This window comes from Biomphalaria glabrata, chromosome 1 (assembly GCF_947242115.1).
Source record: "Biomphalaria glabrata chromosome 1, xgBioGlab47.1, whole genome shotgun sequence".
Taxonomy (NCBI): Eukaryota; Metazoa; Mollusca; class Gastropoda; family Planorbidae; genus Biomphalaria; species Biomphalaria glabrata.
Window position 1 is genome coordinate 15,502,237 of NC_074711.1, and position 21,806 is coordinate 15,524,042.

At 36.6% G+C, this 21,806-nt stretch overlaps 1 protein-coding gene across 9 annotated transcripts in view; it reads left to right on the forward strand.

Moving 5' to 3' along the window:
* Positions 1-21,806, forward strand: part of LOC106073399 (ras-specific guanine nucleotide-releasing factor 2-like) — a 189,979-nt gene that overhangs the window by 86,436 nt on the left and 81,737 nt on the right. For all 9 annotated transcript variants that reach the window (XM_056024538.1, XM_056024471.1, XM_056024509.1 and 6 more), the window contains one exon: positions 321-1,235. In XM_056024538.1, coding sequence (XP_055880513.1) covers positions 966-1,235 — 270 coding nt within the window. In that variant the 5' untranslated portion in view covers positions 321-965. The remainder of the gene's footprint in view (positions 1-320; positions 1,236-21,806) is intronic.

Consider the following 21,806-nt stretch of genomic DNA (forward strand, 5'->3'; position numbering starts at 1 on the left):
ATCGGCCATGCCGTTTTCTGGTTGTCAGAGTGGAGTGGACATGTTGTTGTTTGCTCTCTAGTTGTTCCACCCAGGCTACGATTGTTTGAAATTAAAAACTATTACTAACTGTTAGAAGTAGACATTATTATGTTGAGATCATGTTCTAATTATTTTCAGCTTATTTGATTAGTGGTTAGTCAATTAAAACCTCTGCACATAACACAAGCACATTACTGTATACTACTTTTTAAAAAATACTGTAGCATGCATTTTTGTTCATCAATGTCTTTTACAACATTGGAAATAACATGTTTTTTTTTGTTGTGTGTCTTTTTTAGGTGACCAATGGTGTTCTGTGTGGATAACAGAATTTTTCAGAATGGAACTCTGATCGCTACGATGGCCCACACTTGTTCTACGGAATGTTTTTATTTCTCTGAGGCTTTCCACAGAATGTTCTAGAGTTAATAGAATACGGACTGGTTTTAGTGTCGGAATTTAAGTGATTTAAAAAAGAAAATTACCGTACAGAGAATATTCTTTAAGGGTTGGGAGTTAAATTTGGAATTCGATAAAGTTTGTGTTCAAATGAAAAGCATGTGAGTTCTGGATAATTCTTAATGGAAGAATCTAAGATAACTTATTAAAATTCAAATAGGGCTAAAAAAAAAAAGTAAAATTCTAATTGGAGTTTGTTCCTACTTGTGTAAAAACTTTGGAATTATTATTCTTTTTTTTTATTGTGATTAGATTTCTTTGTGTGTGCTTAGGACATTTATTTAGTTTGTTCATTGTCTTTATGAGGATATTCCAAGTTTAGTTCTACCTCCAGTTAATATAAAATTTTGGAACATAGTTGATGCATTCACCAGCAGCTTTCATGCTCTGTGCCCGTGGGTGGAGACTCACCTTATGCTGATAGCACAAAGGGGGTCACCGCCGCCCCGCGTCTCTCCTATTGTTCTCGACGGCTGGTGGCCAGCATGCAGAAGAACATCCGCATCAGCGAAGGCCAGCTCCTGTACCTGGCCAATAAGGCCAGAGTGGAGAACACCATGTGTGGCTATCTGTACAAGAGGAGCACTGACCTAGGCAAGTGGCAGCAGAGGTACTTCGTTCTCTACCAGAACGTTCTCTTCTACTATGAGAATGAGAACTCCACCCGCCCCTCTGGGGTAGCACTCCTGGAAGGGAGCTACTGTGACAGGATCATAGCGCCAGCAGCCATGAAGGGCAGAGAAACGGACAAACAAGTAAGCATTTATTGATAAAGTTAATCGTGTTTCATATACATTTTAATATCTTTGACATAATAGTTTGCATAATTAAGTATGTAATTATTCATTATTTTTTAGCATGATTCATCATCATCATCATCTGTTCTTTGTCTATCGTAATAGAGGTGCTGTGACAGTTCGCGAGACCAAATCCTTCCATTTTAGATATCATAGTTAATAATAAGCAATTCTGTCAAACATTTAGTATATGTTGAATTTTTTTTACGGCATGAGTGATCTGGACATCTCCAACAGGTGTAGACATAGGCCTACTCCTGGAAATGGATGCCTGATCTGTTAGTAAAATTATTAGAGGCTTCGGGTTATTTGCAGGATGCAGTTAATGTGCAGAGCTTATGACTTTGAAGTACAAAATGTGGATCTAGATTTTTGTATTTTTTTAAATTCTTTTTTTTTGTAATGGTATTAGAAATGTAGATCTTGATTAGAAATGTAGATCTTGATTAGAAATGTAGATCTTGATTAGAAATGTAGATCTTGATTAGAAATGTAGATCTTGATTAGAAATGTAGATCTTGATTAGAAATGTAGAGTTCTGCTTTGGGAAATGTGACGATTAACACTCATAGCGATTCAAGTAAGAGTAAGAAGGATGTGCACATAAAATTTAAAAAAACTTAAAAACTTACATTTCAGGCTTTAACTATATCATGGTTTAATTATGATACTTTAATTTTAACTTGTATTTTATAATGGTTTACCATGTCTCTTTAAAATTTGCTATTACTCTTTATAGTTCGTTGTTACTCTTTATAGTTCGTTCTTACTCTTTATGGTTAGTAATTTATTCTTCATGATTTGCTCTGACTATTTATGATTTGCTATAACTATTTTAGATATGACTCTTTGCTTTGTTATTACGCTTTATGGTAAGAAACGAATCTTAATGATATGCTATGACTCTTCGGTATGGCTCTTTAGTGTAACCTTAAAACTCTAGTCGATTCAAGTAACAAGGTTAACTTCAATTCCATCATGTACGGTCGTGGAACTGAACGCACCATGACAGTCCACACACTTTGTCATATCATCTGCTGTTTCAACTACATTTCATCGCTGACTTAGAACTGTCAAGAGATTAACTTACTTCGATGCCTATGTATATAATACCTGTCTTCATAGAAATTGGATCTCTTGTGTGTGCGCGCGTGCGTGTGTGTGTGATGTCAGACTACCTTCTTGTTATCTTGGTCCAGGGTCCGCTCGATGTTCTCGGCTAATTTTGTGCTCTCTGCTAATCCTATGCTGTTCAACTGGTAGTGTCTGGTTGTCTAGCAGGCTACCTCCTCCTGGCCATGTAACCTTTCATACCGTCCCGCCTTACTTCTGGCAGCGTCACAGTCTGTCACAGGAGATGACATTCAAACCTTCTGGGTTTATTTTCGTGGTCTAGGTTTATCCCTAACTACATAGGAAACCCCCTCCCCCCCCCCCTTTTTTTTTTCACTTCACGTTTTACATGGTGTGTAAATAAATCCCAACAAAATTGCAGTCTGTTTTATTATATCACATTTCATTCTTACGTAATAACTCAATATTAACCTTAGACAAAGGTTGTTAAAGGCAAGGGTCAGTGTCTAATGACAGGCACTGTGTGTGTGAGTGTGTGTATAACTGTGTGTTATGTCCCTCGTGTGACTGTCTGATATGTCAGGCGCAGCGTTTGTGTATGTGTGAGATTGAAGTCAATGTGTGTGTGTATATACGTCAATGCCACTGTGTGTTCTGCTGCTGTTTGTCAGTATATGTGTTTCTAAATATCAATGCCAGTGTGAGTCTGTAATTTTGTCACGACGTTACAGGATAATGACATGACTAGATAATCGGGGAGTGCTGGCATAAAAGAACGAGAGAGAGAGAGAGAGAGAGTGAGAGAGACAGATGTGAAGAGGGAAGTTATAGAAAAAAAAACGCAGGCAGCCACTCCTGCAGATACAAATGTAGTTCTAGGCTAACCTTCATTGATATTCCGGATAATGGGTTAGTCGAAGCTCCATTTGGAATGACAGAGGCGTATCTTTAAACTGAGGCCTATCACTAAACTGAGGCCTATCACTAAACTGAGGCTTATCACTAAACTGAGGCCTATCACTAAACTGAGGCCTATCACTAAACTGAGGCCTATCACTAAACTGAGGCCTATCACTAAACACGCACTCTTCTCTGTAGTTTGTACCCAATATTTCATCCGTTACTATCCTCAAATCACTAGCTGAAACATAATTCACTGATTGAAGTCTATAAGACATTAACGTTTGTTGTAATTAATGTAATTTTCTGTACGACGCCTACACTTAAAATCAAGACATTTGAGATCTGTCTGAATCCTTTGTTCTTGACTAAAATTGTGTCATGGCTGACAGCGTATACTCTTTCATTTTGTTCTAATATGTATCGGGTGAGAAACACTGTGGATACTCGGTCGTTGGGTTGTAGCTCCTACAACTAAACTGGTATTGACCTATTGATTATTTAGAACTTGAGTGAAATGTAAACACATTTCTTGTTGAACCAAACTGAATGTAACTTTTATTCATTTTATTAATTCACGGCGTTCAACTTCAACATAGATGTCTTTAGAAATAATGACATTTTAACCGATGTGTACACCTAAATATGGCATCCTTTTAAACAACACGTCATTCTGTCACAGGTCTCTCGCTAGTTTCCCCCTACTTGAACATTCTGTCTCCTACGTGGTTACATCAGAATCTATTGAGCTGATAAAAACAGATTATCTGCAACAGTTTTACTTACGGTTCCACCAGAAACACACATTCCAGAACAAACATATATATATATACATACATCCCAGAAAACCACAAAAACAACAAACCAGTTGATTAGCTTCTCTTTAAAATAACATAAATGTAAAGTTATCGTTGACCATGGTCAGAAGTCTTTTCTATGAGACGACTTCTATTTACTTTTTTTTAAAAACATTACTTAGTAAGAGATGAAGATGTCAATATTTCAAAAGTAATATTTTAAAAGTAAATGAAATAAATGTAAAGCATTTTTGTGAAGTGCAACTATTTAGTCCATTCTTGTTTTTTTCATAGCTGATTTAAACGATTAAGAGAAAAAAATGCCAGCTTTGACAAAGTCTAAAGGGAATTGGACTAAAAACAACTCAATACAAGAGACTCAGTCCTTTACTCATGAATTACCTTGCTCGCATAGACTTATAGATGTGTGTTAAAGTTGCAGACTAGCTTGAAATGATTATTGTTTTAAGAAACGTTTCTATGTATACAATGTGTCTGGTAAGGTTTTTTAATTTTTATTTTTGCATCTTATCAGCAGGCAAAACAAGCCAAAATACATAAATACATAAATAAAAGACAAGGAACAAAAAAACAAAACATAGTTTGGGTGTGTGGAGTCTATGGACACGAAACTCAACAACAAAAACAAAACATAGTTTGGGTGTGTGGAGTCTATAGACACGAAACTCAAAAAAAAAAAATAAAAATAAAAATAAAGGCTCCAAAGATTTTCCTAGAAATCTGCCAGTTTATGTATACCGTTTGGAAAGTCATATTAGCTGATTGGCTACACCGGGAAAACTCTGGTTTGACCATTATATTTATTAAAATATATTAATCTAATAATTCAATCTGGTCTGGAGGCATACACAATATCTACCTTCAACACGCACGTTAGGGGGATATTGCTGCAAGTATTCATTCAAAACTTCAATAAATAGTCGTTTACGAGATAAACCAAAGTCGTCCTACGACTGAAGGAGGCCAAAAAAACAAAGTCATGCGTGAAAAAAAAACAAAAAAACGAGCAGAAATCAGCAGATCAATAGACAAAGTTAAACATTGCAAAGATCGATCTTTAATCAGGTTTTGTTTTTCAACATGCCATGAAACAGAAATAAAAACCTTCAATCGCACTTTGCGGTATTTAAAAACAAAAACACTCTGAACTATATGCTGACATACAAATACAATGCAACAACAACAACAGCTGTCAAAACAAGAGTCTCAGTTCTGGAGGGCACTTTGATATTTGAGGGAAGCCTTAAAGCCTCATTAATTTAATGTTCGATCGCTAATCAAAACTGTGGCCTGAGAGCGTGGAAACGATCAAAGCGACATTCAAAACATCTAATGTCCGATCGATGGGGAGGGGGGGGGGCTGTGAACCATCAGACAATCTCATTCCATCGACTGCAGCACCGCGGGCCATAGTCTTGGATACACTGATATAATTGATATGTTATCTAGGTGTTTATCTTGATGCAATGATTCTCAACTCGTGTAGATACAAGATTTAACGATGGCGTTAAACACCAACTAAACACCAACATGTGAGAGGACAAAGGGGGAATAACTGAACGAGGCCGGCTCAGACAATCATCCTTAACCGTCGGACCTAAAAACACGTGACTTTTTCATCATAATTGTACAAATGTTTGATGTTCCTTCAGAGTTGAAGATAATCTTCTTCCTAATCCAAACCTCTCACATGACGATGGGGATTGGAGCGGGCAGGATTTGAACTAGGGAGCATCGGTAAGTCCGAACGACAGTCCAGCGCGCAAATCGCAAGACCAGGCAGCCATACTCATCACCAGCCCTACAGATCTCAGTCTTAAAGAGGTACTTTTACCGTTATATGGGTTAGGGTTACGGAAATCCTTGTCATGTGAACTAGTTGTAAAAAAGTCGCTGACTCTAATCTGCAGATATCAACGATAAGTTGTAAAAAAGTCGCTGACTCTAATCTGCAGATATCAAAGATAAGTTGTAAAAAAGTCGCTGACTCTAATCTGCAGATATCAACGATAAGTTGTAAAAAAGTCGCTGACTCTAATCTGCAGATATCAACGATAAGTTGATTAGAGTTCTTATTTTCTTGCTCACTCTCTACGAGCCATCACAAGTTTGAGAATCGTTGATATAGAATGTAGATAGTTTCGTCTTGTATCAAGTTATCTGTGACATGTCGTAGCGTTGGAAAGTTAAACACAAGCACACACACACATTTTCTCATGTTAATTGCGCTCCCAATCAATATCATTCTGCCAGAGAGAGAATCATCTCGCCAATATTTTCTGAAGCCGACTATTTCAACCGCTTGCAGCTGACAGCACAGCGGTCCTTAAAACCTATGCACCATCCATCACCGGCTGTTGGATGTTCACTTCCAGTGTGCCGTTGACACGTGGATAGCCTTCTGCCTCCGACGTCTTTAGCCGCGTTTTAGTGGAACTACCACTACGTGAGCAAACCTGTCGTGTATCAGAGCTGATGGGATGAGTTCACATTAGTCTATAAGAAAATTGGGATGGGGGGGGGGGGGAGGGGGTGTTACGTCACGTCCAGGAGATGCGGTGATTAATGATGTCTGATGGAATCAAATTAACTATTTTAAGCATTTATAAACATTTCTATATTTTCTGTTCTGTACATCTCCTTGTCTCTCTCTCTCAGGGCATGTGCTTTAGGAGATGTGAGCTGCGTGACAGAATGATGATTGGGAAACAATAATGTTAAATTAACGCAAAAGGGGAAAGGGGGGAGAGTGGAGAGCAGAATGAGGGCAGGCGTGGGCTAGAGGAAGATGTAGAGCAAACGATGACACTATTCAATTACTGCGATTTGTTTTTATTTAAGGTTCTGTAACAAAGTTACGTTGACAATTTTGATGAACAGTTCTAGATCGAGATCTAAATAGATTCTCTTTTGGCAATGGCGTACACACAATAATCTAAACCAACGACAGCATGTCAAAAAAAAATTCGATATAATGCTGAAAACATCTATTAACAAGAGCCAATGGAATTATCATCTACAGTAAACTCCTTTTACTTGAGGGATAAGTTCTTAATGTTTAGTCTGATTGAACTGAATCTAGATCTTCCGTCACCAAATCGTGTCTTGCTCATCTCCTGTTATTTTATTAAGTTTGCACCTGGCCGCAAGTGGTTCCCGAAAGAGAGAGAGAGAGAAAGATTTCTTACAAATTACCATGATACATTTGAGACTTCACATTTGAGCCTTTGCCAAATCTAGGCGTAGACGGCGAAAAGAGAACTTAAATCGACCACAATCAGACAATATGTCGAGCATAGCTACGTGTGTGTGTAGCCTTCTCCTTTTTCTTAGGACTAGAAGAAAGCTTTATACAAGTCTAACTCACTTATATAGGTATGAGATCTAGACAGTAACTCTTCTTTTATACCCTAAATGAGTGAGTTTTTTGGGTGATAGAATAAATCATGAAAATTGCGGAGTTATCAATCAGCTTGAGAAAAACGTCATCAGAAAAAAATAGTTTGCACATGCTTTACAATTTAAAAAAAGTTTATTCATGCTTTACAAATAGAAATAGTTTACACATGCTATACATTTAAAAAACAATCCAATTTAAACATGCTTTACATTTAAAACCAGTTTCCACTATCTGGTACAAAGGGCATCAAACCGAGACCAATCGTTACAGAAGGCCTAAACATTACCTGCATTGTCACAACCTGTGGGAGGTTAGACCAATAGCTCGTCACTGGTCTGTACGAGCTAGTGGTCTCCACTACCCACAGGTTCTGATGTCTCAGGTCAATGTTGAGGCCTACAACGAATGGTCTCGAGGCCTCGCATAATGTATTAGGTTTACAAAACAACACTCTCTCACACACACACAAACTAAACAGTAGTTGGCAGAATCCGTTATTGGCACGTACAAAGTGTTACTAAGATGTTTTATGGGACACCAGAAAGTGGATTATTAAAACTATTGTTGACATCTTAGACAAACTTCTCAGCAAGAAGGGATTAGATTAGACGAAGTAGTTTAAGTAATTAATTAATGAGGAGGGTCAAATGTAGTTTAGGCCAATGGGTTCCCCAAATGTCATCTAGGCTAGTAGGTTCCCCAAATATTATCTATGACAGTAGGTTCCCTAAGCTTTGTCTAGGCCAGTGTGTTCCCCAAAAGTTGTATAGGTTTGTTGGTTGGGACTCGTTCGCAATATGATCTAGATTCTAGGACATGGTACAGACTCGTACGTGTCCTGACATTGGAAATCTTTTCCTGGCCTTAGACCACAAGTTAGCCCGAGCTAAATGGGACTTGCATATTATATCATATACACATCCCACAGATGGTTCCAGAGTTCTTAAGGTCTAGCTCCGTGTTGAAGCACATACAAAGGTGTAGATCACTCGAATGAGGCTAATTGGTTTAGGGGGTAAAAAACAGAATTAGGCAAGTAAATGAAGCTTTCCACGTCCTGTTGATGACAGAATAGATAGTATGTATGTATGTATGTGTGTGTGTGTGTGTGTGAGCAGACTAATTAGTGCATCTAATTGTTTTCCTTTACATAAGTCTATGGTCACATCGCCAATATGTTGAAAACTAAACATATAGCTGTGCTCTGCTAGTGTTAGGTTAGGCTTTAAGGCTATACAACTATTTCCAAATTATTCGTATCAACATAAATACATTTATATTTACTAGCACAACATACACCAGTACTCACTTACTGTTCACGACTATAGAATACAACTATGTATTTACACATGTATATGTATTTCGGATGCTCCTTCAGAGTTGAAGATAATCTATGTCCTAGCCCAAACCTGCCGCAGACTGACAAGGGATGGCAGCGGGCCGGGTAGGGACCATCCAGACAACCAAACGAAAAAGGACACGCTACCACGATCAGGTTTTGAACCTAATTCTATTAACATGTATCTGGTGACGTAGGATGTTGAAGATGTTAAGCACACCCTGCTCTCGACATTACATCCACATGCGACACAACATCTATATGCTTTCAAGATAAGACCCTTCTTTTTTTTTCATGCTTGTTTTAAAAATGATTTTGACCTATCTGCATACACTTTAAAGAAAAAAAACCTAAAAGATACAGCTGCAATTATTTCAAACACGATGATAGCTTTTAGGAATTCTGATGTTCATCAAAACATTTGGTTTTTGACGATACAACAAACAACAACAAATACAATCTCGGCTTTGCCCTGCGGGAGCGTAAGATAGACAAAAAACCTGGCTAATTGACTTAAGCCTGCACATGCCTTCTACCTGGATAAATCCAAACTAAGCCAAACTCTTTCGAGAAAAAGAGACGCCACTTAATTAGTTTAAATATAAGGTCAATGTGTACTTCCTATTTTTGTTACCTTTATAAATCTCAAATTATTGGAAAATTTTGTTTAAGAAACAGACATTGGTGGCAACATTTTGAACCAAAAGTCAACGATTATTTTAATCTTACATATAATTGATTACCAAGTGGCATAGGCCACTTCTCTTTTTTCCCTTTCATATCTATGTAGACTAGCAAAACTAGAAGAATTCTTTTTTCTGCTTAAAAAAAGTAAATCAGGATTAAAACTTACGAATGGAAGTAGTTAGTCCAAAGCTCACCCTTCAAGTTCCTCTTGTTCACTAATTGCAAATCAGAACGGGAAGCTTGGTTAGCAACGTTACCACAATCATCCCGAGTTCAAACCCTTGTCACCGCTTGCAATCCTACTGAAGGATCTTGTATTGAGGTTATTCTTTGATATTGCTGAAGGTACGTAGTAACTACTAAAAGATCAGCACTGGAACATTAAGTTCGTGCAGGAACAAATTCTTGTCTTTTCTTCTTCTATTCAACTAGTCATTTCATTTAGTTGCAGTCTATGGCAATGAACTTGCTGTGCGTGTCTTTGTTAGATGAAGTAGCTCATTGAGACTCGTTTGACCAAACACAAAACAGAGCCGTGAGATTCATAACAAACAAAAATTCACATTTGACTAGAGTAACATTTTTAATAAAATTTAGAGAGCCTTCAGGATAGAAGACTTAAAAGTAAAGTAGCAATTATACATAAAACACTGAACCATAATCTTCAAATTCAAAAACAAAATCTAATAAAATACCCAGAAAGACAAAAAGATAAAGACACATTCCTTGTTTCATATGCTAGGACAAATTGGTACAAATGCTCCTTGTTCCCTTGTATTATTAGAGCATGGAATGGGTTGCCTGACTCAGTCAGGAAACCCAATGACTTAGCAGAATTTAAGTCATTGGTTAACATGCATAACTAGATGCCTGACGCGCAGGACGTAATCATCTTCTTTTTTGAAGTAATGTCTGTATTTTATAAGATAACAAACACAAGTTCAATGTACGTTGCGGGTCTAGAATTTGACTAAGTTGTTTTCTCATTTTCAAGTTGACATTTCACGAGATTTATCGGCGTTACAGTTACAAAACTTCACTCGTCATTAATAACATGATTTTATTTCAAGCGACGCTTTATGTTTTTAGTTGGCCCTACACAATGTGTTTGCAATACTAAAACAAAAAATATAAATCATCAAATACTATCCTACAAACACAGGTTCTTATTGTTCACTTGCTCAATTTATTTTTAGCATGTGACAAAATATTTGAGTGGAAACGTAATTAGAAGAAATAATAACCCAATTAGTTAATTAATTAGTGGTAATAGATTAATTTTTTAATATAGAAAATGAGTATAAATCTTGCAGTACGAGAAATATGACAGTCATTGTGCGGTTCGTTCCCGTATATAGGATTGTTTTCAAAACGTATTCAAACAAAATATATAACTTATTCTATACATATGTGCTTTTTTATTTGTTGTGTATGTGTCTGTGTGTGTCTTGGTGTAAGAGTCTTGTAATCAACTATGCTACCACGCTAATATGGCGTCTGTTACTATTGAAATGTGTATTGTATTTCTTTTGTTCAACATTGTATTCCCCCCCCCCCCCCTTTCCTTTTCTTCAGTTTTCCAACCACTCATCAACTATTCATGTCATTTGATGTCCATCTCCTACAAACATTACAATATTCTTCATTGTCCGTCTCTCGGTCGATATTATTATATCTCCATTGAGAGATGTGCCCAGTCATATTTCAGCCTTGCCTCAGCCATAGTATTGCCACCTTTGAGTCTTATTACAGCTATGTTTGATTTGAAATGGACACAATAGAAAGAGAGCATTTTGAAATCTATAATTAATATGCACATTTTAATATGAGCACAAACAAAAAGCCAAGTATTGTACACAATCAAAGGCAATAGCATTCCCGGAAACAAAACTTGTGTTTGTAGACTGAGTTTGTACCCGTTGGCGTCAGTCTGTTGGGAAGGTTTTCATTAATGTCATCGCTTTTCTTACAGTTGAAAGTACCATCAACTTAGGCACAATCTTGAATACCTGAAGTAGCTTACTTTAATACTACATTTGGTTCATCTGTGCAATGCGCACTGAACACAAACGGAAACTATTTTAAAGCTTCTATGTAAACAAAAGACGAGGCTTATGGATATTCAATGGAGGCTGGCAGCGGAATAAATGAACTCTTGAGTATTTTATTAAACAAACTAAGAATAGAAACGTTTGAATCATGCTTTAATATGTTAACATAGTCACTAAAGACAAAAACAAAATAGGGCATAATTTACTAAAGGCATTGATACTGGCTTAAAACAATTGGCGGCATGATTAGTCAGTCAATGAACAAACCCCATCTTCAAATAAAATGACACAGATATGAAACGCATTCTCCTCAACAACCTGTTCCCTCCAGAACACGGCAACAGCTTAGAGTGAGGCCAGAGTTGTATTTCCACAGTTACCGCCCGTTCTCAATTCTTGTACAGTGCTTTTCACTGCAACAACCATATCTCTTTATAGGCAATGTACACATTGTGCACGTACTTGTATATAGGACCTACTGATACAAGATTGTAGTAAGTAGGTCATAACATTGTGCACGTACTTGTATATAGGACCTACTGATACAAGATTGTGGTAAGTAGGTCATAACATTGTGCACGTACTTGTATATAGGACCTACTGATACAAGATTGTGGTAAGTAGGTCATAACATTGTGCACGTACTTGTATATAGGACCTACTGATACAAGATTGTGGTAAGTAGGTCATAACATTGTGCACGTACTTGTATATAGGACCTACTGATACAAGATTGTAGTAAGTAGGTCATAACATTGTGCACGTACTTGTATATAGGACCTACTGATACAAGATTGTAGTAAGTAGGTCATAACATTGTGCACGTACTTGTATATAGGACCTACTGATACAAGATTGTAGTAAGTAGGTCATAACATTGTGCACGTACTTGTATATATGACCTACTGATACAAGATTGTAGTAAGTAGGTCATAACATTGTGCACGTACTTGTATATAGGACCTACTGATACAAGATTGTGGTAAGTAGGTCATAACATTGTGCACGTACTTGTATATAGGACCTACTGATACAAGATTGTAGTAAGTAGGTCATAACATTGTGCACGTACTTGTATATAGGACCTACTGATACAAGATTGTGGTAAGTAGGTCATAACATTGTGCACGTACTTGTATATAGGACCTACTGATACAAGATTGTGGTAAGTAGGTCATAACATTGTGCACGTACTTGTATATAGGACCTACTGATACAAGATTGTGGTAAGTAGGTCATAACATTGTGCACGTACTTGTATATAGGACCTACTGATACAAGATTGTGGTAAGTAGGTCATAACATTGTGCACGTACTTGTATATAGGACCTACTGATACAAGATTGTGGTAAGTAGGTCATAACATTGTGCACGTACTTGTATATAGGACCTACTGATACAAGATTGTAGTAAGTAGGTCATAACATTGTGCACGTACTTGTATATAGGACCTACTGATACAAGATTGTAGTAAGTAGGTCATAACATTGTGCACGTACTTGTATATAGGACCTACTGATACAAGATTGTGGTAAGTAGGTCATAACATTGTGCACGTACTTGTATATAGGACCTACTGATACAAGATTGTGGTAAGTAGGTCATAACATTGTGCACGTACTTGTATATAGGACCTACTGATACAAGATTGTAGTAAGTAGGTCATAACATTGTGCACGTACTTGTATATAGGACCTACTGATACAAGATTATAGTAAGTTGGTCATAAAAGTCCTTTGATAAACATAAATATTCTCTGTCAATCTTCTTCTTCCTTGTTCTCATTGTTATGTTGGAGTGTTCAGATGACTAGACCAATACATGAGATGAACTGCGCAGATTTCACTGGTTCCAATTTTGAGCTTCCGTACATGTGTTGTCGCATTCTATTGTGTCCGGTGCTGAGTCGAAAGATTAGACGTTGGTCTTGTCGGGATAGCTTATAGTAAGCGTCATCTTTCTTGTAATTTGGGTGAGAGCTCGTCCATTTCTCATTTATTTTATTTACAATTAATTTCTTCATTTCTTCTGGATAGAGTGCAGAGTTTATTTGTGAGTCTCGTCAATCAAAAGAATAAATGATATGGAAGATCTATTTATGTTGATTGTTAGTGCCAGGCTATGAATTCAAAGACACAGTAAGTGTGTCAGATCGAACAAGGTAAAAAAAAAACACCTTAACATATAAGTATAAAAGTTAAAGAGAAACTTCCCCCATTACTTGAATGCACTAATTTATCTCAGTTAATCATCGACTTAAAATGCCAAAAGAAAAGAAACGATCATAGATCTCTACAGCATCACCATAATGGCAGCATCTTTCCAGAGAAGTTTCGGCTTCTAATTTTAATCATCATAAAGGCACCATTTGTCTAATAACACACCACATATCAGCTAATAGGAATAACTAAAAATCAAAGGTTTAGCAAATATTTGATAATTGTTTTTTCGATCCTTTCAGGTAACGTAAAGCGCATTCAAGGATTAAAATTCTTTACATAATTTTATTAGTTTATACAGCTACATTGTTGAAAGCATGATTTTATATTTCTACTGCATTATAAACATCACTGTCCATTCTAGGATAATTTGCATTCACATTACTTTCCAGTACCAATACTTCTCAATACTACCCTCAATGTGTCGTCGTATTTCATTATGTCCTTTTATAAACTTCTCAGTGACTGAGGTAGAAAAAAAGCTAAAACGTTTTCAGCGAAAGTCATAAGCCCATATTAATAAAATTAAAGTATGATTATTTCCAAATAGCAATAATTAATTGGCCTTAACTCTTTCTCTCCTAACTGACGATACCAGCGTTGATTCCACCAGAATTACGGAGAGAAATAGCACATATGTATATGTGCACATGTGTAAATTTAGTTTTACATTTTAAATCTAATGCTTGTTCCTTTTTTATTTCAGAAAATAGATGTCTGTTTTCATAAAAACTAATGAAAACTATGACATATATTAATCAAAAGATATAAAACAAGAGTTTCACAAATTAGCCTACCGAGTGACATTCTAAAAAACTATTATAATAAATAAGCATCACAAAAAAGAAAAAAAAAGCCTGCAATAACGAATAGAAAATATCAATAAAGCAAAAATAAATCTGTCTACAAACATCCTAAATTAATGAGAAATGCTAAAAAATCTGACCATAATGTCAACAATCAATGAAGAGCAAAGATCATAAATATAACGTATGCCTCGTTAATGTTGCGGATTGGCGGGAGTTGTGCAGACTTCTTTAGAGTGTATTCTGTTTGATGCGTTTATTGTGGGGTTTATTGACAGGAGAGCGACGCTGGGTTGGAGAAAGGAATAGTTGATTCCCAGTGACGTGATTTCAGGGTAAAGTCTGATTAGCGTACCGTAGGTAAGGGCTGTAAACATGAACCAGTACAACAATAGGAAAGGTATCTCCGTGAGTCTAAGTAATAAATCTAGGTCAGTGTTTGTGAGGCCTGACATGACCAATGTGAAGAAAGCAAGAAATATAAGTGGATGGAGACAAAGACTATGAGAATGAAAGAAAACGAGAGAAAAGAGATATAATGCGCCTGGAGAGAGAAAGAGAGGAGTAAAAAAGAAAGACTGTAAAATAAAAGGAATATATTTTGTTCGATCTAATTATCTCTCTCTATCTACATGTCTACATCTGCATATCTTTGTGAGCAGCATCTATTTATATCCATAACGTATTTGGGTCCTATGAAGCAGATACATTCATTAACAAACAATAAATCTCACAGAGCAGGAGAAGATAGGGACGAGTTTTCAAACGTGCAACAACAGAAGTAAATGAGCAGTAATCTAATTCTATCTGTCTCGCATACATTCCAACTATATTAATCTAATTTGAGAGGATTCAATAAGTTCTGCAAATTATATTTTGAAATCTGGGTAATCTCCTCTTTCTTGTCGTCGCCATGCTGCGCCTGATGTATGTCTGGGAAAGGCGGGAATCAAAGATTTACTTTAATTAGCTCCCCTGTGGCTCCAAAACAATTCATTCTCCATACGTCTGCGCATTTCTTTATGAGCCAATGTTTGTAATGTGTGCATTTTTTTTACGAGCCATTTTTTGTAATATGTGCATTTTTTTATGTGCCAAGGTTTGTAATCTGCGCATCTCTTAATGAGCCAATGTGTTTATGCAAATTGACGTAAAGAACATGGTGTCACTTTTGTTCCATGTCTCGTCTGCTGATCACGTGTCACGGTTTCCAATTGTGATCTTGATAAACTGATCATCTTTTCATTCAAAATGTAGAGTTTGAGCTATGTATAAAAAAATCATTAAGCTGTTTTCAGTTCGATAAAATCATAAACTAACAAAAAATGGCCTAATCCGCGGAATCAAAAATGTTTAAAAATTTAAAAAATTTCTGCCTTAATTAGAATTTGCTTTTTTTTTTTTTTTTTTTAAATCCAGTTGACATTCTATCAAATAAAGTAACTTAGTAAAAACAAAGCAATATGGAGAAATGTGGGGGCGATATAAGATAACCTTAAGAAAATAAAAGTTGAAGATTGGAAGAGATTTAAAGAAAACAAAAAAAGACAAACTAAGTTTAACTAAGCAAAGTATTGACTCCGTTTTGAAAGAGGACTGTTGCCAACTAAATAATAACAAATTACTTTGTGTTGTCAAAGTTGGCAGCGTAGGAGCTTAGAAATATAATTTTACAGTACGGAAGAGTGAACAATTATCGTATTTTTTGAAAAATACATAGCTTATCAACTCTTTCGATATTCACCGGATATACTAAAAAAGAAAAAACAACAACAGATGTCGAGCTCAGGGAAACATATGCCAGTCTCAGGGAAACATATGCCAGTCTCAGGAGAAACATATGCCAGTCTCAGGAGAAACATATGCCAGTCTCAGGAGAAACATATGCCAGTCTCAGGAGAAAATATGCCAGTCTCAGGAGAAACATATGCCAGTCTCAGGAGAAAATATGCCAGTCTCAGGAGAAACATATGCCAACCTCAGGAGAAACATATGCCAACCTCAGGAGAAACATATGCCAGTCTCAGGAGAAAATATGCCAGTCTCAGGAGAAACATATGCCAGTCTCAGGAGAAACATATGCCAGTCTCAGGAGAAACATATGCCAGTCTCAGGAGAAACATATGCCAGTCTCAGGAGAAACATATACCAGTCTCAGGAGAAACATATGCCAGTCTCAGGAGAAACATATGCCAGTCTCAGGAGAAACATATGCCAGTCTCAGGAGAAACATATGCCAGTCTCAGGAGAAACATATGCCAGTCTCAGAAGAAACATATGCCAGTCTCAGGAGAAACATATGCCAGTCTCAGGAGAAACATATGCCAGTCTCAGGAGAAACATATGCCAGTCTCAGGAGAAACATATGCCAGTCTCAGGAGAAAATATGCCAGTCTCAGGAGAAAATATGCCAGTCTCAGGAGAAACATATGCCAGTCTCAGGAGAAAATATGCCAGTCTCAGGAGAAACATATGCCAGTCTCAGGAGAAACATATGCCAGTCTCAGGAGAAAATATGCCAGTCTCAGGAGAAACATATGCCAGTCTCAGGAGAAACATATGCCAGTCTCAGGAGAAACATATGCCAGTCTCAGGAGAAAATATGCCAGTCTCAGGAGAAAATATGCCAGTCTCAGGAGAAAATATGCCAGTCTCAGGAGAAAATATGCCAGTCTCAGGAGAAACATATGCCAGTCTCAGGAGAAACATATGCCAGTCTCAGGAGAAACATATGCCAGTCTCAGGAGAAACATATGCCAGTCTCAGGAGAAACATATGCCAGTCTCAGGAGAAACATATGCCAGTCTCAGGAGAAAATATGCCAGTCTCAGGAGAAACATATGCCAGTCTCAGGGAAACATATGCCAGTCTCATGAGAAAATATGCCAACCTCAGGGAAACATATGCCAACCTTTACAAAGTAGTCTTTTATTTTACCAAAAATATATAATATACCGATTCCCCTAACCTACTTTTTAGTCCTTGAATTAATGTATGTGTTAACATGAAATTAAGCGGCCAGCTCTCTTTCCCTTTCCTTCTCTCTCTCTCTGTCTCCAGAACCCCCATCTTTTAATTATTTTTTTAACCTACGCATCGTAATTGATCCGAAACAGACTTTTGACTTGACCTGCTGAAAAAGACCCGCTAGAGGTAAAAAAATAAGTTTTCCGAAGGCCCCAATGGAAGGCCCTATCTCCGTTCCCACACTACATTTATTTAGTTTTTCTGTCTTCTAATTATAAGGACATATCAAGTAGGTTTTATTCATTGTAATCGTTTTTTTTTTTATTTCTTTTAAATGCAGAAAAATGACTGTGCTAAAAAGTACTGTCCCTTGCTCTCCCGCGAAAAATAAAAAGAATAGACTCTAGATCTACCTTTTCTGTTGCTAGTAGGATTATTTTTTTATTTTTTTCTATATTTGTACCGCGTCTAAAAGGAAGCGGAAATAATGCAAGGCATATTTATTTAGACTGCGGCCTTTTGAGGAAATACGGAAAACAATTAACTACCCCCAACCATCTTCCTTCAATTAAATCCCCCAACCATCTTCCTTCAATTAAATCCCCCAACCATCTTCCTTCAATTAAATCCCCCAACCATCTTTCCTCAATGCTATCTCCAACCATCTTTCCTCAATGCTATCTCCAACCATCTTTCCTCAATGATATCTCCAACCATCTTTCCTCAATGATATCTCCAACCATCTTTCCTCAATGCTATCTCCAACCATCTTCCTTCAATTAAATCCCCCAACCATCTTTCCTCAATGCTATCTCCAACCATCTTTCCTCAATGCTATCTCCAACCATCTTTCCTCAATGCTATCTCCAACCATCTTTCCTCAATGATATCTCCAACCATCTTTCCTCAATATCTCCAACCATCTTTCCTCAATGCTATCTCCAACCATCTTCCTTCAATTAAATCCCCCAACCATCTTTCCTCAATGCTATCTCCAACCATCTTTCCGTGTTTCAAACTCTCAAGCAATACACATTTTAGTTGCTTCGTGTTTTTTTTTAAAGAAGAATAACCGCCGAAAGGGATATAATTAAACCAAGATTTAAAACAGGAGGAAGAAGAAAAAAAAATGTTTAAGATCTAAAAGATTTCACAGACGTGCTACTTTGAAAAGAACTCGCCCGTCGTCCTTGACATTGGAGGGTTAGGATGAAATGTAAACACTGCAGGCTCCTGCCCTGCTGAAGAGTTGTGTCGGGTGCCCAGAAGAATACTTTGCCTCCCCGCAGAGCGCCCCGATGGAAACATTCGAAGCGGACTTAATCCATTGATGGGAAGGATCTTGTGGGATTTCACCTGTCAAAGTCCGAGCACTCATTGGAGGGTTTGAACTTATTTTCCCGCCAAGTTAACTTGAGAAGACAGGACAACTTTACGGGGTAATGTGATTTCAGAGCAAGCGGTGACCGCATGGGCTGCAAAACCTTGTAAAGATAACTAGATCTGAGTCTTATGTTTATAGTTCAGTTTTTAGGAGAAAGCGATGACCTTATTTGCTTATTTTTATCAACTAATTGAATACAAAAGTAATTTAAGAATCACCATTGTCAGTATTAGGCTATACATTTATCATATGGTTAATACTGACTAAAAGATGCTTTGTTTTATCTCAAATGGAGAAGACTGTCTGATTATTAATTATAAAAACATAGATCTATGTTTCCCTACGACATATCCAGTAGATCTTAAACATTTTTTTTCAGAAGTATATTCAAAGATCTATGGGCAGAGCCAGGATTTTGTTCTAGGAAGGGGGCGACAGGCGTACATCTTTTCCCCCGTTCTTTCTCTCTCTAATTGTAGGCCTCAGATGAAATGGACATGACTTCATCTGCAACATATACTTCTGTGTCTTACAGAAAAACCTCACATTAATGTGACGAAATTCATTCATCAACATTTAGCTCATCCATGGAACTATACTAATGGAACACCAGCTTCGAGATTTTATGATCAGAGTGCCGTCGCGCATCTTTTTTCGCGCACCATACCGATTTGAAAAATCGATGAGGATGCCAAAGAAGAAATTTACTCCGAGAGCCACTTGGATTGACCTTCATTGAGAGTAAAACTTCCCCACACTATATTTTATTAGATTTGTACAAACTTTATCCATTTTCTGACTATCTGATAAAATAGATACAATTTCCCTGAATAATGGATCGTCACAAAAGATTTTTTTTTAAGGCCACTTCGTTAAAATAGGTGTTTCCAGTACTTCCTCATTTGGGTATTTTACACAAAATCTGGAATTATTTTTTATGTACTTGTCTATTATCATCTGTCCCGCGCAACCAAACCATCCACTTTTCCCGGTCACCAATGTTCTTAACAAGATATCAAGAGAGAGACGCTGGTCCATTATTTACGTAGTCCAGCCAGCTTTTTTTTTTGACAACCTTTTTTCGTTCTCTCTCATGAAGGATATGTTTTGAAAATTAGTCTTACAAAATACAATTCCAAACCAACTCATGCAGTTATCGTCTTTTCACAGTATTGAGGAGTCATCCTTTTTGCTAGCCAGCAAAAGTGAAAAATTCATTTGTTTAATTTTTTAAAGTAAATATTCATAACTATATCTTTTATATAATAATATATTTTTAAAATAATCTTTTATATAGACATGTTTTAATAGATCTAATAAATGATTAACTCGGACCTACCAATATGGGTATATAAATACTTAAATCTGGGTATTTAAAATTTCGAATGCGAATTTTTAAAAAACCGAACTTATATATAGATCTAGATCTCTTGTATAATAGATCTATCTAGAATAATATAGATCTACAACACCTAGACTAAAGTTAAAGACTAAGGTCTAGATTTATTTAACGTTTTAAAAAAAATCAATAGATCTAATATAGACAGTCATGAGATCCACTCTATTTTATCTACAATCTAGATCTAGACCATACATGAGATCAATATGAATATGAATATTTATAGATCTAGTCTAGACAACTAGTCTAGACACCTAGATCTAGATCTATCGATCATCTAATCTGTCTATAGTCTATACTATGTCTATAGTTATAGCTTTAGACTTAGTATACACTTTTACAGTATATGAGTATACTCATACGAGTCATACTGGCTATACTATAGTATAGACACTATAGTTAGTATAGTTAATACTTTTTAATAGTAGATCTATAATCTATCAATTCTATCTAAATCTAGCAGGGGCGTAAATAGGGATTTGGGGGCCCGGGGGGATTGACCTCTTTGGGGGCCCCTTGCATTTTGACATTCGACATATGACATGAGATAATGTACGCAAAAATATATAAGCTCCAAATCAAATTGGTTCAGTATATCCCAAAAAAATAATCATGAAGACTCTTTTAATGAATAATACCGTTGTTTATTAGTTAAATAATGCACAAGTGACAGCTCTCAACTGATATCACTTTACGTTGTTCATTATTTGCAGCAAAGAAATCTATAACATCATCTACATCGATACTTTCTAGTATTTGTGACTTCACTGACATTAAAACCATGATAAGCCTTTCTTGCGTCATTGTGCTCCTGAGATACTTTTTGATGAACTTGAGCTTTGAGAATGATCTCTCACATGACGTAATAGAAGTGGGCTGAGTTAGCGGTATTCGGAGGAGGTTGCAAAGTTTGAGCACACGTAATTACCATATGAAGCCTTTTTCCTAAATATATCTATTGGTGATTGTATTACTGGTTTGTTGATGAAAAGTGCTCTTGCATCAATGACATCATTGAAAAAGCGATTTTCCATTTATTTCATCATACAAACAGGAAAAGTAGCACAGTTTATCATAAGCGTGTCTTCATCTAACAGGTGTCTTGGTTCAAGAAGAAACCCAAAGGTATCCATTTTCTTTCAAGCCTTTGGAATCTGCCCTTCATCTCCATATGAAATCTGTCCAGCACTTCTGTCGCAACACGTTTGAATTGCAGTTCTATTGACAGTCCTACATTAGAACTCAACTTCCCATTAAGTCTTTTCTTTCTTTTGTTTGTTTTGATTACATGGAATCCATAGTATTCACTACCTTCTTTTGCTTTTTCGATGGATTGGGTTTTTGTCAGTTTCTAATCATTTTGCAGAAAGCATGAAATGGTACTAATTTCTTTAGCAGCTTTCCGTATATGCAGTCCAGACTGTTGTAGTTTCTTCCGAACTATATTAATTGGGCGCAGGAGCTTTGACCAGAATTCCAGATAGG